This window comes from Rhinolophus sinicus, chromosome 14, assembly GCF_057876585.1.
Source record: "Rhinolophus sinicus isolate RSI-liver-muscle chromosome 14, RSI-T2T, whole genome shotgun sequence".
NCBI lineage: Eukaryota > Metazoa > Chordata > Mammalia > Chiroptera > Rhinolophidae > Rhinolophus > Rhinolophus sinicus.
The window spans coordinates 6,791,774-6,819,476 of NC_142514.1; the positions used below are offsets into that span (position 1 = coordinate 6,791,774).

General features: G+C 37.6%; 1 protein-coding gene and 1 pseudogene across 19 annotated transcripts in view; one reads left to right on the plus strand and one right to left on the minus strand.

Moving 5' to 3' along the window:
- KIF1B (kinesin family member 1B) overlaps window positions 1-27,703 on the plus strand; it is a 130,570-nt gene that overhangs the window by 26,043 nt on the left and 76,824 nt on the right. For 6 of the 19 annotated variants that reach the window (XM_074334065.2, XM_019746682.3, XM_074334072.2 and 3 more), the window contains exons 3-14: window positions 6,894-6,970; window positions 7,735-7,914; window positions 10,088-10,153; window positions 13,451-13,629; window positions 14,215-14,326; window positions 18,972-19,049; window positions 19,772-19,837; window positions 20,535-20,552; window positions 24,253-24,328; window positions 24,968-25,046; window positions 25,819-25,961; window positions 26,853-26,894. In XM_074334065.2, coding sequence (XP_074190166.2) covers window positions 6,894-6,970; window positions 7,735-7,914; window positions 10,088-10,153; window positions 13,451-13,629; window positions 14,215-14,326; window positions 18,972-19,049; window positions 19,772-19,837; window positions 20,535-20,552; window positions 24,253-24,328; window positions 24,968-25,046; window positions 25,819-25,961; window positions 26,853-26,894 — 1,116 coding nt within the window. The remainder of the gene's footprint in view (window positions 1-6,893; window positions 6,971-7,734; window positions 7,915-10,087; window positions 10,154-13,450; window positions 13,630-14,214; window positions 14,327-18,971; window positions 19,050-19,771; window positions 19,838-20,534; window positions 20,553-24,252; window positions 24,329-24,967; window positions 25,047-25,818; window positions 25,962-26,852; window positions 26,895-27,703) is intronic. The other 13 variants (XM_074334066.2, XM_019746683.3, XM_074334073.2 and 10 more) reach the window with 3 other exon arrangements.
- Window positions 15,943-16,809, minus strand: LOC141572478 (SOSS complex subunit B2 pseudogene; annotated as a pseudogene).

The window sequence follows — 27,703 nt, forward strand, 5'->3', positions numbered from 1 at the left end:
AACTTGAGGCAAAACGGATGAAGGGAAAAACAAAAGCAGCTTTTACTTTTTAAATTGCCTTGTAGTGGGGAAAACACTCGATTAGTAATTAGAAACAACAACAAGAAGAAACACTTCAGCTGTGCCAAGCACGACTAGGCACTTACAGATTTTGACTCATTTAACCCTCACTATAGTCCTGTGGCAGATTCTCTTATTTTCCCCGTTCTTGGAGGGGATGGATATTGGCTCACGTGCCTGGGGTCACACATCTAGGAGCGGGGAGGACTAGAAAATGAGCTCCTGCTGTCTGGCTCCAGAACCCTCACTCTTACCCTCTGTGCTATACCTGTTGCCTCTCAAAATAGTTATTGTTTCCCTGTTCTGTATAGTAATGCTGAATGTCTACGTCTAATTCGAATTTAATTGTGAGATTAAAATTTGTTTTGATGTCCCTTCTTGATGCAGGGAAATTGTGACTAAAAAGGGTATTATTGTTAGTTTAGATATCTTTGTGCCACTTAGATTGAACGGGAGCTAGGCCTTCCCCGTCATCTCCCTTCCAAATCATTCAAAATTTGCTTAGGGAGAGCAGAATTATTATTAACTGAGAATTTGTTTAATGTTTATTTTAGCTAGTATTTATTTTATACCCAGTTGATGACAGTGGACGCTACAGAGTTGGTAGGGTTTTTCCTACTGTATATTTATTTTTAATACAAAGGGATTGAGTATATACTGAACGTATATGTAGTACACTTACCCTGTTTATAAGATTTGGAGTCTGAGTCTTATTTTAAATGATTAAGGAACTTTATGATTTTAGGTGTTTTGCTCACATCTACCTTACGGCAATATGCTTTGTACCATTTGAATACATTTCTGGAAATACATTATTTCCAGAAGTGAGGGGGCTGCTTATGGATTTGGAATATATATGGTATACAAAGTACTTTTATTGTGTGCCATTTGTCTTAATTTTGGGTATAGGAAGCTTTTGGAAGAGGAAGTTTGTGCTGAAGATGTCACTGGGATTTTTTTTTTTTTTTTTTAATTAAATTTATTGGGGTAACAATTGTTAGTAAAATTACATAGATTTCAGGTGTACAATTCTGTATTACATCATCTATAAATCCCATTGTGTGTTCACCACCCAGAGTCAGTTCTTCCATCACCATATATTCGATCCGCCTTACCCTCACCTCCCCCCCCACCCGTCACTGGGATTTTTAACAAACCCAAAACATGCTATGTTTAAAATGTTAATATAAAGTTACAGTGTTGCCACAGTGTGTTAATTGTAGGTGCAGGCAAAATCTTTAGTAGTTTGCCAACAACAGTATAATTGCTACATGGAGACTTGGAGATATTAGATAAACAAATTTATTCTGGAGAGTAAAAGGCTTTTAAGTACAGCTCTTGTTTTGACTGCCTTGTTTTCTAGGACTTAGTAATTAAGACATTATTTCTGCATCTTTATGCTGAAGTAGCAAAGTTGGAAAGAAGGCATGGGAAAAGGGGGTAAAACTAGGGAACTTAACAGACTTTGTAAGGCTCATTTTGATTTGAAGAGGCTTTGTGGTTCATCAATAAACTAAAATGTATGGAACACTTTATGATAGTCATTTTAAAGGCGTTTCCATTTATCTTGGTAAGGGCGTTCAGGTAAGCCTTTACGTAGAAGATGCTGTCCTGTTCCTCAGCTCCTAACGTCTGAAAGTCAGCTATAGCATGAGAAATAAAAAGTTTGAAGGGGAAAGGTGTGAAAGGTTTAGGGAGAGGGTCAATGTGGGATCATCTTCCTTTTGGACGTGGGAAAAGATACAGTCAGATCTTCAATTTTAAGGCGGCCTTTCTGATTGATGAAGGGGAACTTAAGAAAACAGCTTAAAGCCAGACCAGATTTGAAAGGTGATGGGGAGCCAAGGCCCAGGTGAGGTGGAGCAAATGAGTTACTAGGGAAGTCAGGAAAGAGACTGAACCAAGACTCCCTCCGCTGGCGAATCCAGAAGATGGGGGTGATAGTAAGCGTTGTGTCAGCAGTAGCTGACATAACTGACTTCCTCCTTGAAAGTTTCCAACTCTCCGGACCCGTGCTCTCCTGGTTGCCTCCCTTACTCACACGCCATTCTCCGTTCTTCCTCACCTCCCTATGTTAAAAGTGAACCAGTACCTACTTGTCTCTTCTCGTGGATCTCTTCTCTGTCTCCAGAAAAGACAGACTCCCTACGTGATTTTATCCAGGCTCAAGACTTTAAATGTCATTGAGGTGACAATTCCCAAATTCATTTCCCCAGCCTGGACCTCTCTGTAGAGCTCTAGTCTTGTCTGCCTAGCTGCTAACTTCTCTCTCCTTGAAAGCCTAAGAAGTATCTCAGACATACAAGTCCTCAACAGAACTGTTGTTTCCCTCCCTGCCCACTCAAAGTGGTTCTTCTTCATTCTTACCCATTCTTTTAGTTTCTCAGACCACAAATACTGGAGTCTCTCTTGCCACCTGTCTTTCTTATAGGCCAACTGTGTGTAATTCATCAGTAAGTCCTGTCATCTCTGCCTTCACAATCTATCTCGAATCTAGTTACTTTTCACCCTTTCTGCTCTAGTCCAAGTCAATACTATAGGCGCCGCCTGTCTTTCTGCTCCCACTCTTGTTCCTTTGCAGGAGCCAGAGTCATATTTTGGCAGTGTACATTAGATTGTCACCCCTCTGCTTAAAATCCTTCCTTGGCTTCCTGTCACTTTTAGAATAAAATCAAAATCCTCACCTTGGCCGCAGGGACCCATAGGATTTGGCCTCTGACTAGCTATCTGATTTCACTTCTCAGCATTGTTTACCCTCTGGCTACACTGGTAGTCTTGCCTGTTCCGAAATGTCTTTCAGATCCCTGCTTAAATATCACCTTCTCACAGGTGGCAGCCTGCCCACTCTTATCTAAAATAACCAGCTTGCCACCACCACTGTCACCTTTATCTCCTAACTCTTTTTCTTCCCCAGGTTATACTAGCTCTATTAGTTAATTATCTGACTTCCTGATTAGAATGTAAGGGCTTTGAAGGCAGAGACTGGTGTTCACTAGATACCTTCAGGTCTGGGGCATGGTAGGCCCGCAGATATTTGTTAAATGAAAGACTGTTTTGAACATTTACTTTGTGCTATGCCCTGAGCTAAAACTGTTGACATGGATTAATCATTAATTCTTACAACAATTTATAAAGTTAGGTATTGGTATTATTGTAACCATTGTACAGATTAGAAAATTGAGGCTTACAGAGTTTGTTATGTGCCCAAGTTATAGATGCACCCTACAGTAATCTTGGATACTTAGGCTGTTTAGATTAAAGCTTCTATAGTACTTTATTCTCTTCATTGCTAAAATCCATGAAAATGTCTTCTAGAAATGTTTTCCAGGTCAACTCAAATTTTGATCGTTGATTATTGGGTCAAATTGTAAGACAAAATTTGGATGAAGAGATGCCAGTGCTTTTGATACATGAATGGACTTTTCTCTCTCCCCATCCCCACAAATGCCACATACTGGAATTCATGGATTTCTAATGCCAGTTGCAGTTCTCATGTCGTTACACAAATGGCAAGCAAAAGTCCCCCAACACTCTGCAGCAGTTTTGTGTTTGTGTAGTTGGTCTCCACACTTCCATTCATGCCTTCCTCCAATCCAGTCTCTACACTGTAGCCTCTAAAAGTAATCAAGTCACTCCAAGTGGCGTGGTCGCTTTGCTGGACTGCTGTGAGGATGGTGTGACCCCATATATGATTTTCTTTAAGGATGGTTGGAAATGGAAAAATGTTAGCAAAGTTGGCGATTTGGATCTATCACCTATCATCATAACTGGCTGCTGCTTTTCACCTGCACACCAGGACTGGGATAAATGGGACTGATGTCATCTCTTCATTTATTTTGACCTTGATTTATTTGGAGCGGAGGCATTGTTTTTAAGAAAAGCATGTCATGTAGGGTGTCTAAAAATAAAATGCATTTAAACTCCTTTGAAAAAAGAAAAAAAAAGTACGAATGCTGGTCCTTAAGTTTAAATCCTATATCCTTCCTGTTAAATGTACTGTCCCCCCTTCTATTAATGGTTAGAAACATCCTATTTCTTAATTGAGTTCAAGGAAGTGAGTTAAATCTCAATTGTTGTTAATTCAGAAAGAAAAATCTTTTGGCATATTTGAAAATACTAATTCAGTGTCCCTGGAAGTAATAGTGGAGTTCATGGGCTTCTGATGAGTTCAAGTGCTGTCATTAATATTTTATCCTTGTAACAGGTTTTGTTTTGTTGTTTTTTTCTCATTTACAGAATTCTGGAGTTTTAAAATCTTTTATTAGGAAGTATTTTATGTATTAAAGATAATACAATGTGTATATAAAGACTGCTATAAAACAAACAAGCCTATAACTACTACCCAACCTAAAAGAAATCACGCAAGCCCTCTGAGCTTCCTTAAAACACGTACCGTGTTGCCCCGAAAATAAGACCTAGCTGGACCATCAGCTCTAATGTGTCTTTTGGAGCAAAAATTAATGTAAGACCCAGTATTATGTTATATTATATATCAGACCCAGTCTTATATTAAAATAAGACCGGATCTTACATTTATTTTTGATCCAAAAGATGCATTAGAGCTGATGGTCCAGCTAGGTCTTATTTTTGGGGAAACATGGTAACACTTTCTCCTTAAACAGGTAACAACAGTATTGAATTTTGCATTGTTCTACGGTGTCTTAAAGAAATAGCTTTCCTTTAGGAATTAAAACATTTTAAATATTGAAGTTAAATTTAATCTTGTTTGATAATAACTATTATGTAAATAACTTTACAATTATATTTTTATTTACTTATTTATGTTAAAAGGGGTTTTGTTGTTGTCTGGAGGCAGTTATTTAAAAGGCAGCTTGGTTTCGAAGCTGTAAGTTAGGATAGTTCATTAGTTTCAGAGGTTTCAAAGATCTGGGAGAAGGAAATTGAAGAAGAAAAGGATTTTATGTGAATCAAGGAAATTACTCATTGTGTGGATTTTCTTTTTCTTTACTAGGGGAAGGGGAACAAAGGGGTAGAATCTGAAAACTAGCTCTTTCGTAAGTTGTTCTTGGCATAAGTGGTACCACCAGCAAGTAAGCTAAACGACTGAATGAAACATGGCTTAAGATTTATGACAGCCAATTTTTAGAGGTTAGAGGTGTGTGTTGTAACCATGTCTTTGAGTGGTGAAGACTACTTCAGAGGTCACATCCTACATCTCGTCGTCCTTATTGCTGAGTCACTGAAATCTGGAAACTGGTACGGGCAGTGTGACCCCAACTTCCGTTTTCTTGGTTGAGTTTGTGTGTGGTCTCTCATGTTGTAGGAACTATAATCCTCAAGTTCCTGGTTGTAAATGGGTAAGGAGAGTTAGGCAATGCCTGTGGTACTATTTTAGGGGGGTAGTCATGTGCCTATACATCCGTATGTGTGCATAAAAATGCCTTCCAGTGTTTGCCGTGGCAACAGCTGCCTACAGGGAATAAACATTGAAATGATGGGTGCCTTGGTTTAAAGTGTGGGCTCCAGAGCCAGACTCTCCACATTCACTTCTGGGTTGCCACTAGCTAGTTCTGTAGCCTTGGGTAAGTTATTTAACCTCTGTGATGGTTTATCTATAAAATGGGGATAGTAAAACCATCTGCCTTATTGAGTGGCTGGGGGGATTAAATAGGTTAGTACACAGAAGGTACTTACAGTTTGGACTAAGTGCGCCATGAATGTTGGCTATTATTTCATTCTTACATGCAGTGCCTTTTGGTTAGAAGCATTCTTAGGTTACCATTTGTATGTGGGGAGATGTTCTGTCTAGAACTATGTCTCCTTGTCACATGATGATGTGCAGTGTGAGCCTTATTAATAATACTCTGTCAGCATTTGAGCTTGGAACACGAGTGTGTGGCCAGACCCAGCGGAATCCAGCAGGAGAGAGAACGAAGCCCCAAGCCCCGTAGCAACTGTTGCTATTTGTGTCCTGAGCAGCAGCTGCCCCGGACAGATTTATTTTTTAATCCTGATCTCACTGATACCCTGGGATGTGGCTCTGCCTTAGAGAAGTGGATTGGTCAAGATAGCTGGTCTTTGAGGAGATTTCATGACACATGTTATACGGATTCTATTCCTTGTGAAATACGAGGAGCCAGAGCTTTGTGTGTATGAGAAAGGGAGAGAGGCTAAGCCTCAGCATTCGCAGTCAGTCCCTGGAGTGGGGTGGGACTGGATTAATGACGTGAGAAATCACTTCATACGGGCAGTGAGACTTTATGCTTTTCAGGCAAGAAGTAGTTTTGCTATTTACAATGTTCGACAGAAGATTTAGTGGTCTGTGATATACACATATACACATATGTACACACATACATACATTATAAGTTATCAAATGTGGATTTCAGAAATAAGACTATCTTTCCAATGAATGCTTCATTACCAAATGCTTTTCTTGAAGTAGGAAAGAGCTTTAAAAAGAGTTTGTTTTAAATAGTGGCTGGATTATTTCAATAATTTTCTAACTTTTATTTCTGATGGGATGAAATATCTGAAGCCTTATGAAACACTTTGAAATAGTAACATAACCCATTTCCAGATGTTGGCTGCCGACTTACCTAGAGTTTAGTCACAAAATATTTAATGAACACCTCTGTGCACCAGGCTCTGTTCTGAACCTGGTAACACCTAGTGAATGTTACTCTTTATAAAGGTCACCTATTAAAATTGTGATTTTTTTTTTGTTTTTGTTTTTTTGATTGCCATATTCAGATTCAGTGGTATGAATTTACTGATTTGGATGTTTTGAATTTACCACATAACATGATGTTGAACTAAAGATCATGTGATAACTGAGTGACTAACAAAATCAAAATGTTTTCATCCTCTAGGTATTGTTAACCCAAAGAACCCAAAGGAAGCTCCAAAGTCCTTCAGCTTCGACTACTCCTACTGGTCTCACACCTCGGTGAGTGTACTCTTGGTGCAGCACAGGAGAACCATGTGCGTTTTGGATGTTTTGAAGGACCCTGCAGGTCCTACAAGGAAAAAAAGACTACCAGCATCTAGGAGAATGGAGAAGTGCCCTTGGCAATATTGTTACTACGTATAGGACCCCCAGTCTCCTGGCTGCTGGATTGTTCCTAAATTAGAGTTTGCTTCTGCATCTCTCTTAGGCATTTTGGTTCTTTTTTTTTTTCTTTTCCCTATTTTGTGTTGGATACTGACAAAGCCTAATTGGCAAGGGAAGGGCCTGGGCAAAGGATTGGAAACTTTCTTCACTGAAAGCTGATTACTGAGAAATAGCCACACTACCTGGAACGAGTTCAAAGAAGTATTTTATATGTGGACTTGACCTTTGATCTTGTAGTCCCATTTTCCAGGAAAATTTCCTTGGAGCTCCCTATGAGCGAAAGAGTGATTGATACTTGCGAGGTTAGGGAAAATGAAATGTTATCATGCTAGATAATTTCATGTAGATATTTTTATGTATGGCTGACTTGGATAACTCTGATAGTGCCTCTGTGTGTGAGTGTGTGTGTGTGTGTGTGTGTGTGTGTGTGTGTGTGTAAACAGAAAAATAAACTGTGTAGGGGGACTTAAAAAATATGTAGTATATTTTAGGTGACTATTCTGATTCCAAACACTTTTATTTTATTATAGAAGTAATCAAATAAGGATAGGAAAGAATAGGAATAAAATGTCATTTATTCCTCCTTTTAATCTTTACAGCCCGAAGATCCCTGTTTTGCATCTCAAAACCGTGTGTACAATGACATTGGAAAAGAAATGCTCTTACATGCCTTTGAGGGCTATAATGTCTGTATTTTTGCCTATGGGCAGACTGGTGCTGGGAAATCTTACACTATGATGGGTAAACAGGAAGAAAGCCAAGCTGGCATCATTCCACAGGTAAGAAACAAAAAACAATGAAAAACCTCTGCTCACCATTACTTTTCATCTTCAGTGGCTTTAACAATTATTTTTATTTAATTGACATTCATTCAGGGACTATCATATGTACCAAGCACAAAGACCAATCATCTCTGCCTTAGTGGAGTTGACAGTCTAGTGAACGAGACTGACATGTATACATGTCTGTCTTCAAAGGTGGGGAAAGTTGATGTTTTGTGAAGGTTTTGCTGTGTATCCAGTGTCATGTTATTTTATCTTTTGAGCAGTGTCACCAGCTTCTTTAAAAAGCGATAGTATGTCACAAGCTTTGTTCTGCATCCTGGGGACACCTAGTGAATGTTGGTCTGATTTTTTTCTAAGTTGCATATTAGAGAGCATCTCTTAGTGGGATTATTATTGTTTTTTGGTTGCCTGAGAGGTACTTGTATTGTCTTAATACTATCACTTTAACCTTGAACAGTCCTTTTTTTTTTTTAAGGTTTTGGTCTCGTATGGTTTGGGAGGGAATAGAGAGCAGTTGTGACTTAGGTGTTTAGAAGGTTTCCTTTGTTAATAACAGGAATGTGGTCTGTTTTTATTAATGATATTTGGAATTAATTTTAAAAGTTCTTTTACTACAGACCTGGTGCGACCATCTCTGTATTTTGAGAATAAAATACATAACGGAGCAATAGCTACTTTTTCAGTGGATTATTGACTGTAAATTTAAATTCAGCTATATAATTGAAATGCTTAATTATTAATAAAGATTAGGAAATTTTCAGAAAAAAAAATGAACATAGTAGTGTATATTTTTTTCTGTTAAAAAAATATGTCTGTGTTAAGACATATATTTGGGAATTGTCCTTCTCTGTCTATAGTAATAGCAGTAGTTACAGTACGAATTAGAGAAAACATTCGGTAGCGCCCCCCATGTGCCAAGCACAGGTCTCAGTGCTTTACAAATACTAGCTCATCTGGTCTTCCTCATATGACCCTAAGAGGTAGGTGCTATTGTTACCCTCATTTTACACGAGGAAACTGAGGCACAGATAGGTCATGTCACTTGCCTAAGTAAGTGGCAAAGCCAGAATCCAAATGCAGGCAAGTTGGTTCTGGGGTCTCTGCTTTTACTATAACTATGTAATACTTCTTTGGCAATAAAGTAATTGTAGCTTATAGCAAGTTATACTAAATAGTCATATTTATTTATCCCATCACCACGTTTAGTTTCTCCTTCCTTTTCCTTTAATTTATTTGTTACTGGAGTTCTTGTATAGTTACATATGTATCTCTTTTCTGGTAAGATTTTGGAATATTTTATTTTACTACAAAAGCATGGATTTTTTAATAGGCGATTATTATTTAGAAACTGCCATTTATAATAAATCTGAAAACTATTTAGACTTCTAGAGAATCACGAACAGCTTTTTCATTTTCCAAATGTACATTGATTGCCTTGATACTACTAAATGTATAGCAAATGAAAATTCAGTAGATTTTTATTAATTCTTATTCAAATATCACATATTTTAAATAAATGCAAGGAATAGGGAGAGTGAAATTTTATAATTTTCCTGATCTAGAAAAATTAACATTTTCTGTGAGAAATGTCACCGTGTAGTGGGGTAGCCTCTCTTAAAGGGGTTGGAGTCTTAAGACAGAGGTAAAGGGGCAAGTTTTATACAGTCAGTGATTCTTGAAAATACCTTTGTTTGCCCCCTCCGAATAGTATGTATTCTCTTTATTTATGTGTGTATGAATTTATAATGTATATAGTAACTGACAATATGTAATAAAATTTATGTCATGATTAGTAATACGTGTGCAAAATGTAGTTCAATAGTAGTTTGACTGCTACAGTAATAATACAGACAGCGGAGTCAGTCACTCTAGTATATTGTGAAGAGGTGAATTCACATCAATGTGTCAGTGACGTAACACTGTAAGACGTAATTCCTCCCCTGGATGTGGCTTGCTTTCTAAGCGAACGTGATTGAGATGCTATTATTGAGGGAGAGTATAGATAAGAAGAATGTACTTAAGACTATCCTTTTATTTCATTCAAAGCATTCACTTTTGTTGTTGATGCCATTAATATTTTGAGAAATGAAGAGAAAGGGGATCTTGCTAATTTGTTTAGCGACAAATTTAGTGCTTCTCTGATTTACCTCTCGTTCTGCTTCTGTAGTTATGTGAAGAACTATTTGAAAAAATCAATGACAACTGCAATGAAGAAATGTCTTATTCTGTAGAGGTGAGTATAACTGTGGTTTGAAACCAGAGGCCTCCATATTCCGTTGCCTCAAATGTTACTTTTAAATGGCTCCAAATTATTGAACCATCCCCCAATTTTGTACTTACACATGCTAGTTCTAAGTTTTGGTTTCAGTGAATGATGTTACAGTTAAGTCCTTATTCATAAGTCTGGATTTATTTTCACTTATTTCCTTTGTATGTATTTGGTTGTCAAGCAATACATTTGAATTGCCAGATGGTCTTTTAGAAAGAAAGGCTGTGCCAGTTTTCAACCCTATCAGGAGGGTGTAAGCACCCATTTTGCCCTTGCCAACATTTAGTATTTTTCTTTGATCTTTGCCAATTTGATAAGGGAAAATTTCCCACTCTTATTTAAATTCACATTTCTTTGATTATTAGCGTGGTTGAACAATATTGTAAATAATGCATATGTCTGTTTACATGTTAGAATTCCAATGTTTTTCTTACTCGTTTGTGTGAACTCTTTCTCCTTAATGTTATTTATTAGTAATGATGTTTGACAGGCATAAGTTTTGCAAATACATATAATCAAATCTCTTCCCCCTCCCGCCCTTTATAATTGACTGTAGTCCTAGAAATTTATTCTCCAGCCATTGTATACCCTAGCTCTTTCAAGAAGAGGTTTATAGAATTACTTTATAAACATTTCCACTTGTTTCCCATGTGCTTTATGAAGCTATTATTTTATACCTTCCCATTTTTGGTATTTAATTTCATAGTAATGAATATGATTAAAGTGTTCTGACCCACACATATATGGGCAACTAATTTTTGATAAAGGAGCCAAAAACATACAGTGGAGAAAGGAAAGTCTCTTCAATAAATGGTGTTGGGAAAACTGGAAAGCCACATCCAAAAGAATGAAGCTGGACCTGCTGTCTGAGACCATATATACTGTTCTGTTACTAACATGAGGCTGTTGTTCTGAGAAATTAAGCTGCTTTTTAAGTGAACTAGTTTTTTTGCTTTTTTAAAAAAATGTATATGTTATGATTTATCTATAGGACTTACACAATTCCTCACTGATCCACTTAGATGCTTTGGGTTTTTTTCTTTACCTATAAAGTGTTGCATAAATTTACAAATTTTAAAGGATTTGCTTTGCGACCGTCAAACACCAAAAGGGGAATGTGCTGCTGTAAAAATCTTTTTGGTTAAAATGAATTCTCTAAATCGCTTGTCTCATCTAGTCACTGTTGTTTTGAATTATGTGACAGTGTTTTGAGCTTGTAGGCAATAAGAGAAGAAGCCATTTTCTTTCATATTAGTCTGTTCACAGGCTTATTTGGAGTGCGGTGTAGATCCCTAGTTGATACTGTGGTTCCTTAAATTTATGGGAGCTCTACCTCCTTTCTTGTTCTCCCCCTTACCCAGCTCCAGACACAGTGCCTTTGATGTTTCTGGAACATACCAAGAAATGTTCCTACTTTGGGGCCTTACATTTTATTTTTCCTTCTGCCTAAACTTTCTTCCCCTAGATATTTTTTTGACTAAGTTTTTCACCTCCTTCGAGTCTCTTGTTGACATCTTACCCTCTCAATGAGGCTTACCTTGACCACCTTGTATAATGCTGCAACTTGACCTCCACCCCTGCACTTCTGATCTCTGTTCTTTGTTTTTTTTTCTCATAGTACTTACCACATTCTAGCCTGCTTTTATAATTTTGCTTATTTTTTATGTTTGTTGTTTGTTTTCAGTCTCCCTTACTAGAAGCATAAGCTCACTAGGGCAGCGTCCTTTGCTTTATTTACTGATATATGAAAGTGCCTAGAAAGTGTCTGAAAATGCCTGCTGCTTAATGAATTGAATTTGCCAAAGGCGTCTGTTATGGTTGGTTCAAAAGTGGAAGACGCAGTGATGGCTTTAGATAGATTTGCACGTCAGGGAATAAGTGATGGAGCCCATCGACCTTCACCAGGTTATGTTTGGTCCTCAGAGTCTCATTCTTGTGTGAAAAGGGACAAGTTTCCCAAGAGACAAAATGTCTTCCTGGGAGTCAGGAGTGTATATAAAAGTTTAAGTACATGAGAATGATTAAAGTACCATCTCACTTTCTAGGATGACCTGCTTTTAGAAAAATTATTTGTCGTCTTGTTGTTTTACTCCCATAATGGATCAATTACTTTATCTTTCAACATTCTCAATTTTTTGAAAACTGATTTTGAAGTACAGTATAAAAATAGATCTGAAACTGAGTAAAAGAAAAAGGCAATAGAAATGGAGGTAAGGTTCCATTGGAGATACTCTGAAAATATGTCTGTAGAAATTTAAAGGCGAAAAATGCAGAAGTTATATCATCTGCTTGAGTAGCTTGGTGATAGAAAAGTGTCTGATTCCCAGGGAGGCGTCATAATTAGGCTTGTTGTGATGAATTTATTACCCAGTTCAGAGCCTTGTTTGCTTAGAAATCTGATCTTGTAGATATATTAGGAACAGAACCATCGTCCTTCAAAGTCAGACTTTTGAGTGAAGCTCATTTGATTGATGTTATGAAACCAGCATGTTGGTTTGTTACTTTGCTGTGAGGAATAACTGTTACCCAGACCAGATACTCATGTTAGCAAGGCTGGTATATTATCTCCCTGTGGGCAGACCTGTTAGAATGCTGTTGGTTTTTTGGTGAGCGTAGAATTGGAGGGAGAGGAGTTGATCAGACAAGTGTTTAATTGCCGCAGGTGAGGAAGTGGGAGCCTAACACATTCATCTCCATGGTAGGCACGGTCCTGCTGATGGGACGAGGTATATTGTCTGGGGCTTCCTGACACTTGGATAGGTCCTGCCACACAGTCGGCTTCTGTGCTGACCAACCATTACCCTTTCTGGTAGAGACATTTTTTTGTCCACAACCAATCACACTGTATGGTCAGTCTTAAAGTATTAGAGTCTCCAGCTTCCCTGCTCCGGAATATTGATATTGTTCCTTGGTTTTAACATGAATGGAAATCTCGTTTCCAAGCTTTTGGAGGAAGCTCACAGTAATCCCAATTACTGACAACAGCGTACATTTTTAAAAAATTGATAACTGATAAGTTGCTACATTTAAAAATCACATTTTTTCTGCCTGAGGCAAGTAGTAGCCATATGTGCCGAGATGGTCCTGAGGAAGTGAGATGCTGGTTTTCACCTTCTCAGTGGCACCCGGACATGCTGTTAATAGAGTCAAAGGAACTAGAACTGTGACATTTCACTCAGTAGAGGCCACTGACCTCTAATTGTACAGCTTTTGATAGGATTTCTTTTTCTAAGTCCTAATTCACTACTGATTTGTTTCTAGGTGAGCTACATGGAAATTTACTGTGAAAGAGTACGAGATTTGCTGAATCCAAAAAATAAGGGTAATTTGCGTGTGCGTGAACACCCACTTCTTGGCCCGTACGTGGAGGACCTGTCAAAGTTGGCGGTCACGTCCTACACAGACATTGCCGACCTCATGGATGCTGGGAACAAAGCCAGGTATGGTAGGGAACAGACTAATGCCTGCGGTCTCTGGCACACTTTGAGGCCCTTTGCTCCCAGTGACGGGCTCGAGACCACATTTATAGCTATGAAAGGGGCTGTCATGGTGGAGTCCTCTGAGCCTTGCTTTGGCTGTGCTGGAGAAGTGAGCGGTTCAGCAAATTCGGTATCTTTCTTCTCATCAAAACAGTGCACTGCTGAGACACATTAGAGATTTGGTTGTGTTTTACTATTAGGTTTTGGTCAAGTCATGGCGAAATGTTGCTTATCACGTGCCTATGGTAGTAATTGATTCTGGAATAAATGAGCACCTAATAGAGAGTAAAAATTAAATGCCTTGGTGGTTTCTAAAGGAACAGTTGGAATATGAAAAACGATTCTGATGTGGTGCCTTTGAAGTTGGAGGGTAACTTGATAGACTCACGAATAAAATGTATTGTGAGTAATTTGTGTGACAGTCTTACAATCTGTAAATTAAAGCTATTACTTGTGATTGTTATGCCTATAATGTGGAGCCTTCTGTCCCTTTTAACTTCCATCTAAGAATTCCGTTGTCACGTGGTCACCTTTATGTTTATTTAGGACAGTGGCAGCTACCAACATGAATGAAACAAGTAGCCGTTCCCACGCTGTGTTTACAATTGTTTTCACCCAGAAGAAACATGATGCTGAGACCAACCTTTCCACTGAGAAGGTAGGAGAACTTCAGTCTCTGGGCTTGAGTTGTGGAGAGTGGGGGTTTTCAGAAGTTTCCTCTTGCTGCCCTCTACATTTTGTGGAAGGGAGAAAAGTTGCCCTTTTACGTAGCAGAGGGTATTTTATACTTTCTGCTTATCATTTTTATTCCACCCTAAACCAGTAGGTTCTTAAGTGAAATTGCAAGATAAAAAATAGGGTTAAGAAAAAAACAACCCAAGACTTTGGTTCTCGAACACTTCTTTATGCAAGAGAGTTAAGCAGTTTTGTGGGGAGAAAATCCTTCCTTTTCTTCCTCTTGACTGGAACCTCTTAATTACCTACTAGCTTCTTTGGTGCATTTTATTTTTTTGAGCTCTGTTAGTGTTCCTGTGGGATTAAATGTTTAAGCAAATGATGAAGCAGACAAGCTGTGTTTTGTTCCTGGAAAATAAAGAACTGCACAGCAGTTCTGATGTTCTTCGAGTACCTTTGCTTGTTAATTTCTCATTTTCCTTAATGGTTAAATGCAGTGGACTTTGAGGTAAACGGCTTGCTTCAGATCCTACCTCTGCCACTTGCAGCAGTGTTACCTTGGGCAAGTTACTTACCCTCTTTGTGCCTTAGTTTCACCAGCCTCATAGGATTAAGTACTAATATAGGTAAAGTGCATATAATTGTGCTCGGCACAGAGTAACCACTTAATAAATGTTAATGTTATTGTTATTTTTGTTAATAATAAATTTATATTGACTTCTACTCTGCCTACATTCCTAAGTAGTATACAGCTGGATTTTAATTTTTTACCTTTTTAAAACATTAATGCATGTTTTTTATTCCAAAGATAGTATTGAAAAGAGTTGAATTCTAACAAAGGAAAATTTTATCAGTTATCCACCCTACAATAAAAAGTGGAACTGGGGACCATTTATAACAATAAACAAACTCGGCCTTTACATTTCTGAATAAAACTGTGTTCACATTTTTGAGAGAGCCCCTGTCTTTAGCTGATAAGGCTTTATGAATTGTGTTCAGAAACTTTGAAAACACACACATACACCACCCCCCCCCCCCCGACCACCACCATCCCCTTCAAATAAAATCAAGTGCCTAGGGTTTTTACTCCAGGCTGAGTTTTTGCAAATACGTAGGACCCTATAACTTAAGACTGCATATTTCTCCATGAATTCAATTTGAATTGCCTTCACTATAATGTTTATCTCTCATAATTTAAAAAAATAATTAGATCAATGTTTATTATGACTTTATAACCCCCTCAAATTATGCCTTTATACTTGACATTATAGTTTCAAAAAATAAATGCTCAAAGTTGATATAACAAATATTAATAGCACTACCCTAAAATGAAATAAATGTAGCTTTCTTCTAAAAATCACTTGTTACACTAAAGATCACATACTATTCCATAGTTCTGGTAAAGAATTTTTTTTTTTTGTACTCAAACAAGAGTTTAGGATGATTCTGTCCTTGGAAAATCATGACGACAGTCACTTAGTGAAGAAATCAATCATTCGTGGAGTCACAAATACTCACAAGTCCCTGTTAGCATTGACCAAGTTCTTGTTCCTTCGGTGGTTATTGCTTTAGCTGCAATATCTGAATTTAAGACAGAACATCTCCCACAAAGGCTTATTTTAAATATTACAAAATGTATGCAGAAGATAGACTCATAGAGGCTATAATGCTGATGTCTTAACTCACCCACAAAACAGTGCAGGTGTTTTAGGGGATATCCAAAGACTTTTTTTGCTCTAAAAATAAGTGGCCTTACTTTTCAGCATGTTCCCATTCTTTAGTGGGAGACTTGAGCAGCTTAACAGTTTTGCTATAAAAACAAGCCATTCTTATGAACAAACCATAAACATCAGAGGAAACCGATAAAGAACATAGTTTGCACACTTAACAATAAATAAAAGTGCAATAAGTGTTCTCATAGGGCATGTAGTTTAAAAACCACGTGTGGTTTGGCGTAGGTCATCTTTTAAAGGCTCTGCGAGGGTCCCTGCTGTCACTGTGCTCATGACTGATGATTAGCTGTTCCTGTAGCTGTGGGTTTATAGGTCCCGGCCATTGCTTCTACCAGCATAAGAAAATTGGTCTCCCTTTGATTCTGGGCCAGTTGGAACCCCGTTTCCCACTGGTCCATATGTACCTGTACCTATATTACTATTCATGGAATTCTTCCTCTGTTCACTATGTGCCCCTTTGTTTTGTTGTCCTCTATAATCTGGATTGGATTCACTGAAATTCGGCCCTTCTGAATAAACCATACAAAATGCCCCAATTTGTTGAAGTTTTCTACCCCTTCAGTATAAAGTGTCAGGCATCCTTTCATGGATGCATACCCCCTGGTCAACCAGGTAATATCCCCTGCTGTGTAAGACCTCCAATTTCATCCCACATGGAAATAGTGGTGCTGCCCATTTTATCTGCTACTTTGTATGATCTCACTTCATACTTGTCTTTGGTTTTGGGCACGTGTCACATGGGCACTCACCCAATCTGTCCTGAGCTCCAGGAAGGGACAGGCTGTCACAGTAACCAGGGAGCGGAGACTGAGCAACCGAGCACCAAGCGTCGCAAACAGCAACGCGCATACAGCTGGATTTGAAATCTGAAGTTAGATTTATTGTACTGGCAGTTATAAAAGAGCCTTTGCTTTATAAGCTGAGTACTTTATGATACCGGTATCACTGAAAGCTAGAGTTACCTTTTGCTTGGTGACTTGTTTTTAGCTGAAAATTATTTTTAAAAATATATTCTTCATATAGGTGATCAAATAACTTGAAACTACATAGCCAGAGGTTACAGTATTAATGCTATGTAGTAGTCAGTATTCGTGCAAATGACACCAAGAAACATCCTATGTGAAAGCATTTTTTTCTTTTTCCATGATGTCAAATCTACAAAAATAGTAATGTTAATTCCATAACCATGGCTTCCTTGATAATCCATTTTGGATACTTTTGTCTAAACTTTCCTGAAGCTTTATTTTTTTATCTGCTTTATTGAGGTACTAAAGTATAATAAATCACACATATTTAAAGTGTAAAACTGGATCACATGTGTATATACCCGTGAAACCAGTGCCACAATCCAGATAATATGCATTTCCAGGACCCCACAAAGTTGCCTCATGCTCCTCTGTAATCTGAGTGTATCCCTCCTTCCACCTCTGTCCTCAGGTAGTCCCTGATCTGCTTTCGGTCCCTATGGCTGTTACATTTTCCAGTTTTATATTTTTCAATCATATGGTATACTAGTTTTTGCCTGGCTTCTTTCACTTAGCATAATGATTTTGAGATTCACCTATATTGTGTGCATTAATAGTTAGTTCATTTTCATTGCTGGTTAGTATTCCATTGTATAGATATATCACAGTTTGTTCATTGATTCATTTGTTGATGGGCATTTAAATTGTATCCTTTTTTGATCATTACAAATGAAAATGCTGGGAACATTTGTGTGCAAGTCTTTATGTGGACATTTGGTTTTATTTCTCTTGGTTAATACCTAGGGGTCGGGTGGTGGAATCTTATGGTAGGTATATGAGTATGTTGAGCTTCTTAACTGTTTTCCAAAGTGAATCATTATGTCATTTTACATTTCCACAATCAGTGTTTGAGAGTTCTAGTTCCTGGAAGCTTCATTTTTAATATACCATTTAATGTTGAGTTTTACATATATGTTATTTTTCAAATTTTATTGAGGTATATTTGACATACGTTATATTAGTTTCAGGTGTAGAACATAATGAATCGATACTTGTATATATTGTGAAATATATTGTGAAGTCTAGTGAACATCCTTCTATATAAACAGTTACAGATTTTTTTTTGTAACTGGAAATTTGTACCTTTTGACTTCCTTCACCTGTCTCACCTACGCCCCTCCCCCCACCAAAACAAAAACGCCCTGCCTCTGGCAATCACCCATCTGTTCTCTGTATCTATGAGCTTTTTTGTTTGTTTGTTTGTTTGTTTGTTTTTTAAATATTCCACATAGAGGTGAGGTCATATAGTATTTGTCTTTCTCTGTCTGGCTTATTTAATTTAGCATAATGCCTTGAGGATCCGTCCATATTATTGTACATGGCAAGATTTCATTTCTTGTTTTATGGCTGGATAATATTCCATTGTACATATACACCACATTTACTATATCTGTTCTTCAATCAGTGGACACTTAGGTTGATTTCATATCTTGACTATTATAAATAATGCTGCAGTGAATATTGCAGTACATATATCTTGTTGAGTTAACATTTTCGTTTTAATTGGCTAAATATCCAGAACTGGAATTGCTGGATCATAGGATAGTTCTGTTTTTAATTTTTTGAGAAACCTCCATACTGTTTTCCATAGTGGCTACAGAGTTTTATATATTTTTATGACATACCATTGTAAAATATATTTATCCTAAAATAACTTTTGTCTCAAGATAATTGCTGTGAACTTTTGTGTGTGCTCTTTAAATTGACAAAAAGTAAATATTGTCTTTGTCTTTTTATGTCATATATAAGAACCCTAATCAATATTTTTAGTCTTCTCCATGTCTTAATCTTTTAATTTCCTGCCTCTAAATGTTTTCTGCTTCTATGTTGCTTATTTTTGAATTGTCCCAATGTTATGGTTCTTTTCCAGGTCAGTAAAATCAGTTTGGTGGATCTAGCAGGGAGTGAACGAGCTGATTCAACTGGTGCCAAAGGGACGCGATTAAAGGTATTTATTTTACCAAACAAATGGCTTAGTCATTAATTGTTCTGTATTATACATCAGCCAACATGGCCGGTAAGCCAAATCGGGCCCACTGCCTGTTTTTGTTAATAAAACTTTTTGGGACATAGCCACATCTATTTATTATTGTCTGTGGCTGCTTTCGTGCTACAGTGATAGGGTTAAGAAGTTGTGATAGAGGCCGTATGGCCCACAAAACCTTTACTGAAAAATTCTGCCGATATCTGGTCTATAACGTCGATGGAAGGATAAGTTTTATAACATAATAATTACGGAGGACTTCATGGTCCAGGTGACAGTTGAATTGTGTTTTGAGGAACAGGCAGAACTTGGCTAGGTGAAAGTGAGGGACGGTCATGGGAGGAGGACACATGAGATCCAGACGTGAGAACCAGCATGTGCTCCTCTAGAGAGATCTTACCAAGAGCAGAAGTTTCGTGTTAGTGACTGTGGGAGGAACGCAGATCTGTAAGTTTCCGGAGCACAGGCATCTCGAAGATACTGGAGGACTGTGCGTTAAGCAAGAGGTCCGGCGTGTTATGGGGGAGAGGGGGCAGACGGAGGATGAAAGGAGGTTTTTAGAATACGTGGTCATAAATAAACAAATAATGCTAGCATACGGCTAATTGTATTTTATCTGTTATATGCGATGTGGCAATAGGAGAAATTCTTCATCATAATTCTTTTGTGTTTGGAATTGATTTCAGGAAGGAGCAAATATTAATAAGTCTCTTACAACTCTGGGCAAAGTCATTTCAGCCTTGGCAGAGGTGGTAAGTGTTATACTTCGTTATAAGGGAAAATGAGTCTGTTCAGCAAAGGTACTTGACTATATTTTATGATTCTTTATGAAGGTTGTCCTTTTGGGCCCTTTTATGTAATTTTGCCTTTCTTGTTTTAAAACTTTTCAGTACAATACTAGGTATAACACACTTTGTACTAAAAGTAAAAGAAATTAAGGAGAATGAAAGTAAGCATAGAACTCTAAAGGCCAGAGTAAAAACTATGTCTTTACAAAGACCTTAGTTTTGACTATTTTTCTGAGCCTTATTTCGTATTTCATGAAAACCATGAGTCTTTTTCCTACACAACCTTTTCTGAGTAGGATGCATGCAGTACTTTTTGGAGTATTTTGAGCAGTTTGCCTTGGTAAGTGCTGTTTATTTGGGGACCAATAGTGTATTTTTAAAAATAATTTTACTCTTTCCTACTCCTTAACAGAAGAACACTGAAGCTGAAAACAGTACTTATAAGGGGCTTCATTCTTTATGTTAGAAGCTAAGGGAGTGTCAGTCATGTGTGCTCTCATTTAGTTTAGTACCTCATTTGAATCCTTATAAAGAATTAGATGCTTTCTTGCTTGTCTCTGAGAAATCATATTTAATTTATGACTTAAAATTTAAACAACATATTTTCTGTTTGGAAGCTTATCCTGTGTTCTCATTCTTTTTTAAATGCTTTCATCTGTAGGATAACTGCACCAGCAAGGTATGGTGGGGTTTGGTGAAAATGAACTAGCTGTAGAATCAATTGTGATGGTTTTAGATCCTCAGCAGAATTGATGGAGGCATAAAGAAGAATGGAACCTCCAAAAAAGTTTTTGTTATACATACTCTGGCTTTGGAATTTAGAACTTCTGTTTCGGGTGACCATGAATCATGTGGCTTCACAGCACAACTAATTTAGGGAACATGACAATGTGCTTTGGAGAAGGAATTTAGAATTAAGGAAAAATAAGTTTGAGGCAGCTTCCACACTGTTTCCTTGGGACGTTCCGCCTAGTGATCTGTAGCACTGTTTCTTGAAGGAGTCTCCTACAAACCTCTCAAAAGGGCGACAAGAAATTTCTTTTTTTTTTTTAAGATTTTATTGGGGAAGGGGAACAGGACTTTATTGGGGAACAGTGTGTACTTCCAGGCCTTTTTTCCAAGTCAAGTTGTTGTCCTTTCAATCTTAGTTGTGGAGGGTGCCGTTCAGCTTCAAGTTGTTGTCCTTTCAGTCTTAGTTGTGGAGGGTGCAGCTCAGCTCCAGGTCCAGTTGCAGTTTTCTAGTTGCAGGGGGCGCAGCCCACCATCCCTTGCAGGATTCAAACCAGCAACCTTGTGGTTGAGAGGACACGCTCCAACGAACTGAGCCAATCGGTGGGGCAGCTCAGCTCAAGGTGCCGTGTTCAATCTTAGTTGCAGGGGGTGGAGCCCACCATCCCTTGCGGGACTCGGGGTTGAACCGGCAACCTTGTGGTTGAGAGCCCAGTGGCCCATGTGGGAATCGAACTGGCAGCCTTCGGAGTTAGGAGCATGGAGCTCTAACCGTCTGAGTCACCGGGCCGGTCCGATAAGAAATTTCTTAAGGGTACCTCCAAAACATAGCTGGCTTCTTGAAATTATTAGTATATTTTTCTTAAACTTCTTTGTATTATCTTTACTTATTGCCTACCATTTAAATAAATGGATTATTTAAATTTTGATTAAAATTTTTTTTTTCTTCTCTTAAAGTGAAAGCTGCAGAATCACGTTAAACTTCTGTCTCTAGAAAACATTATTTGCATCCTTTTAATCCAATACAATAGATCTTTCTCTTCTTTATATATCTATACAAGTACTCTAAAATTTATTAGTACTATTTTGCATAAATAATAGTGCACCTAGCAGTGTTTTGAATCACACGAGGAACATTGGGGATAGAGGCAGTATCTTCATTGAAATATTTTATACTCATATTTTCAAATAGAAAGACTTGTTTATTCTCTATTTCTACACAAATAACTTAATAAAAAGTAATCCCCCTTTTCTGTTTTTCTCTGCTTACTTGAAAAAGCTGCCTAATTCAAAACTCTTACCTGCTATTTGATATTACACATTTTTTTGTGGATATTTTTCAAATATGTAATCTGGTTCCCAGAACTATGAAGACTGTTAAAACGTAGTGATCATTCCTGCCTGTCCTGTCTATTGGCTCATCAATTAATACCCATATGAACCCTAAGTGCAGTTCACGGTATTTATCTGTACATTTCCCACATTGCGATATGCCACAGTGACTCGCAATCAGTTTTTGTAAAACTCAGTTTAGTACTTGGCATCTATGTCATAACTGTAACAGATCAGAAATGAATTTTAGTTTTTATGTAACAAATGTAATTTTCGGTGAATTGAGATACGTTGTTATTTCCATTGGGGAGAGAAACAGGATTATTATCATTCACACTTAATAGTGTTTCTCTTTAGAAAGGTAACTAATCTAAGTAAAACTTTTTATGTAACTACTAAAACATTTTTTAAAATTATAGATGTGAGGTAGATAAGATTAATTGGTATAAGACAGCAAGTAGAAAAGAAATGGCTAAAATTCCAGAGTGTTTTCAAATGGACAAGATCGAAGTTCTATTTATGCATATTCATTTAGCTGCTCCCTATTTAGTCTGGTGAACAGAAATGAAAATAGCACATTTTTGGCAAACTGACACTGCTTATTTTTATAGTATTGTTTGCAGTCATTGTAACTGGCATGCTTTAACTCTTGCAGCATTTTCAGTACTAACAAATAGCAAAGTGGAGTGTTTAAGTGCAGTGCAGTGGGGAACTAGGAAAGGATAAACTGAGGTTTCAGGCCTCAAGAATTTTATAGTGGAGTAAAGGTCCCCTGGCTGTTCAGTCTCCCTCGAGGTCTGTATGATTTAGAAATAGGACCTGCTGTTGGACATGACTTTCTCAATTGTTGGATTGTGTGTCTCTGGGTGGAGTGGGATGAGACGGGATATTTTTGATAAGAGGTGGAATGAAAGTGCTGCTTGCCTACTTCCTTTCCTCCTCACCAAATGAGAGGCCAACTACTTAGGACTCCTTTTCTGAATATCTGTGCTTTCCCAAGTAGGTCGTCCTTATTTTAATTGAACCTCAGATAATACCAAGGGTGGATTATAGAACTGCCAATTGCTGGGGAGATGTATGTGTATCAGTGAGCCCTGGCTTTCCCCTTAGTGGCATCTTAACCTATCACGACACAGTAGTCAGCTAGCACATACTGATGTAATTATTATCTGCAAAGCGTCTGCATTAAATTTTATTTTCAAAGAACGTAACTTCCTTCATTTCAGCACTGGCTTTGCATTGGTGCTTTTTGCTTTATTCTGTGATAATGAGAAGGGTCACAGAGAGCAGTTCAAGTAAATTCTTGAGTGAGGGAGGGAGGGAGAGAGGGAGATAGATAGATAGATAGATAGATAGATAGATAGATAGATAGATAGATAGATAGATATTGCATTTTGCAGTCTTTTCAGATCTCCAGCTTAGCAAATTATATCATTTTCTTAGACCTTTCACCCTAACTCTTAATTGTTGGATTTATTTTGGGCATAATTTCCATTCAAAGAAACCAACTGTGTATTGCTTTACAAGAGTTACTAGATATGTAACAACCCATTTGATGATTTGGAGGTTGGCCAAGAAAATTAACGAAATGACTTGTTCCTATACATCCAGCCTGAAAATGTACAGTATTCATATTTGTTTATCTGTAAAAGTGAAAGGGATTGTTTGAGGATTGGGTATTAGATGATATTAAGGAATTTTGTTAATTTTGTTAAGTGTAATAATGGTCATGCAGCTATGTTATTGTTTTTTTTAAAAGTCCTTCTCTGTTAAAGCTACGTACCTGAAGTATTTATACATAAAATGTTGGATTTGCTTTAAAACACTACCAGCTATAAAAGACATGATATGGACAGGATATTAAATGGTAGTTTGTTGATGTTAAATTTCCTAAAAATTTGGTCTTTGAACTGTGACTGTGTAAGAGAATGTCCTCATCTGCTGAAGTGTTTATGAATTAAAAGGGCATGGTGTCTGCAATTTACTCCAAGGTGGTTTAAGAATAGAAAGTGTAGAAAAGTGTTTGAGGGATAATTGAAACATGATTGGCAAAACATTGATAATGATTGGAGCTGCATGATGGGTATGTGAGCTCATTTTACTGTTCTGAACTGTTGTGTATGTGATAAATTTTTCAAAAGAAAAAGGAAAATTTACTTTATTTCATGAGCTTTGGGTTGTGAAGAATCGAAGCTGTGAGTGTTAAATTTCAACAGTGATGGGTAATTTAATTTACTTGGGAATTTCAGACTGGTTTGTCTTCCATGTGAATTTTTCCTCCTTAACCATGCTGAGACCCATTTCTTTCTGTTTAATAGAGTAAGAAGAAGAAGAAAACTGACTTTATTCCCTACAGGGATTCTGTACTTACTTGGCTCCTTAGAGAAAATCTAGGTATGTTGACCTGGTGTGTAATATCTTTATGATCTAAGCTGGTTGAATTTGCTCACCTTTATTTAAATCAGGGTTTTCTCCCATGTGTCACTAACTTCAGCACGTGACCTGCGGAGTTGTCTTCCTGACAACTCGCCTGCTTGAAACTATTGCTCCTCCTTCCTCTGAAAACTCCATGCCCCCCCAGGTGCACATAATCAGACGTTACCAACACTTACTCAATTTTGCTGATGTTTTTGGACCTTCAGGTTACTGCCTTTCATTCCCTATTTCTTTAGCCCTTTTCCCTCCTTCTTAATGAGGAGGAGGGAGTGATCAGCTGTGTCAAATACTGCTGCTGAAAAGAAGAGGCTGAGAATGGCCCGTTGGGCTGTCCATGCCCCCAGCGCCTTTCCCTTCACCGAGAGTGGCTTTGGTGAAATGGCTGAGGTCTTGATTGGAGTGGGAAGAAGGAAACTGGATACAGTACATCCACACACCAAGATTTGAATATAACTGTGCCTGGCATGGGGCATTGGAAAAATTTGCTGACTTTGATTAAATCTTAGGATCTGAGGTTGTGCTATCTGATTTGACACGTTCAGTAAAATTCTTTCTAAAATGAGTATGATTTGAGGTAATCATGATTCATGTTTTTAGGTGGCAATTCTCGGACTGCAATGGTTGCTGCTCTGAGCCCAGCAGATATCAACTATGATGAAACTTTGAGCACTCTGAGGTATTCCAGCTTTATCCCAATAGCTACATACAAATAGAACAGAGTGCCACGATAAGTTTTGTTGGGCCCTGGATTTTCTGACGCTTTGTTGGTAGTCATTTATGTCTGTACTGATCTAGCCCTCACACAAGTGGGAAAACATTGGGGGAAGGATTCTTATTATAATAGAATTTACCTGTTTATGGTTTTCAGTTTCATTGGGAAAGACAGCAACTTTATCATAGGAAAGATATTAAAATTGTTCAAGTGAGATTTTTGGATAACTTAGATAATAGTGAAAGTTTCTTATAATACTCATTTCTATAAAAAGAAGTGTCCCTTGTGGTGTTTGTCATTACAGAAATGCTCAAGTTGTAAAACGTGATACAAGTATGAGTACATGTAGCATTAAAAAAAATTAGTGACAGAATGTTTACTAATAGACTATTTCTATATATGAATAGGTTTTATTTTAATTCAGAACTTTCTACTCTTCTCCCATGAAAGACATTTTTGATATAATGAAAGGAACACTATATAGTGAGACAAATCAGTTTTCAGTCCTTTGGTATTTATTTCCTTTGTGATCTTGGGTAAATCACTTAAATTCATCTGAGCCTTTTTCTTCATTTTTATAAGGTACTATAGAGCGTTATACAAATGTATTATTGTTAAGCCTCATAAAATGTGTAAATACTCAAGCTGTTTGATTTAGAAATAATGGTATGTTACTTATGAGAAATAGAGAGAGCATCTGAGGAATGGCAAAAATGAATTTTCTTTTTGGATCTAGATATGCAGATCGTGCAAAACAAATTAAATGCAACGCCGTTATCAATGAGGATCCCAATGCCAAGCTTGTCCGGGAGTTAAAGGAGGAGGTGACACGGCTGAAGGACCTTCTTCGCGCTCAGGGACTGGGGGACATCATAGATAGTAAGTGAATCAGGGATCAGCACAGAAGTTCCTCCTTTCTTCTGCAGGCTTCTTAGATGTCAGCTTAGATTTAATTTAAGGACATTGATGAAGCTAGATGGTAGAGAAAGCTTTTTGGGTTTTTTCTTAACTTCTTAAAAAAACTCAATGAAAATGATCCCAGAATTTTTTTATATATTATGTACGTACCCATTTGAACTCATGAAATTAGTTTTTCTTGAATATGTCACTACTTGTATTTTTATTGGATTTCTATTTTAGATCAGCAGTGACGTATATTTGGAATGGTAAACTTATTCTCACTGAGAAGTGAATCACTTCAGAAAAACGTTACTTGAAATTTCTGTTTTTGTGTTGTGGGTTCCTCTGGATTAATGTAGTAGCAATGAAAGACGTGTGAACGCTCCCAACTCCATTCCTGCGAACATGGAGGAGAAAATATCCAGTTCCTCTAAGTGCAAGAATTAGACTTCCAGAAAATAATTGTTTTACAGCGTTGTCTTAAAAATGAATCTGATTCTTTAACCTTAGTTACCTGTCTGCATAATATCTAATCAGAAGTTTGCTTAAGTGATTTAACTAGGTTATTCAGGAAGAGTAGTATATGACTTTATTTAATACAGCATATTTTCATTTTCCAAGTGTAAAATGAATATTATATTGTTTGGAATTCTGATAAGATTTCCAAGGCCTCGTGTGGTTTTCTGGTTTAGTTCGTCTTACTGATTAGCACTTGATTTTAGATGAATACAGTTAGTAAAATGATAATATATTCTAAGTGTTAATTTTTTCATCTTCCCAAATGCCAAAATACTGCTCTGTTCCCGCTCTGTGTCACTGCTGAACCTGAACTTTGACCCTTCTTGTATTTTCCCTCCTGCTTACCTTCAGTTGATCCATTGATCGATGATTACTCTGGAAGTGGAGGCAAATGTGTGTATTTCATGTATTGGTTATTCCCAGTCCTCTGATTTGCTAATCTGCTTCTGCTGGATTAGCCTCAGATGAGCTTTGCATGCCAGCAGTTCTAACAGGGAAATCCCAGACAGAGCATATTGGATGTAGATTCAGAAATGATCCTATTTTTGCCCTTCTCCATTTAGCAAAACACTCTGCTGGATTTCAGTTTGTGGCTTGCACAGTGGAGAGGCTTAAGAATCTCATGCTTCCGCTACTCGTTAGTTTTTCGACTTACGTGATTCAACCGAATCCAAAGTCAGAGATGATAATGATAGCGATGACAGCAGCTCACATTCATTGTGTTTATAATGTGCCAGGCCCTGTTCTAGTCCTGTGAATATATTGTCTCATTTAATCTTGTCAATGACTGAAAAAGTTCCATCATGCCCATTTACCAATGAGGACACTGCTACCTGGAGTGGTTAGTTGGCTACTGAGATCCCATGGCTTCTGTGTGGTCAGACTGGGTACTGTAATTCAGAGCCCTAGCTTTTAATCATTATTACACCTGTTTTGGCTTCATGAGCTCCTTCAGAGTCTGATAGTTTAATAGAAAAATCCTTTTTAATTAGTTACGTAATTCTGAGCCTTAGTGTATATATAATTTTAAACAGTCACTTCCAGTCGGTGAAACTGTGTTGGACTCAGTAGCTCTGTCGGACCAGCACTCCCCTCTGCTGCTTGTGCTCAGTCAGCTTCCTCTGTGTCTTGGCTCTCAGCTTACTTGATGGTAAAACATTTTCCCCCCCTTTTCATGAATTACAAATAAATTTTTTAAAACT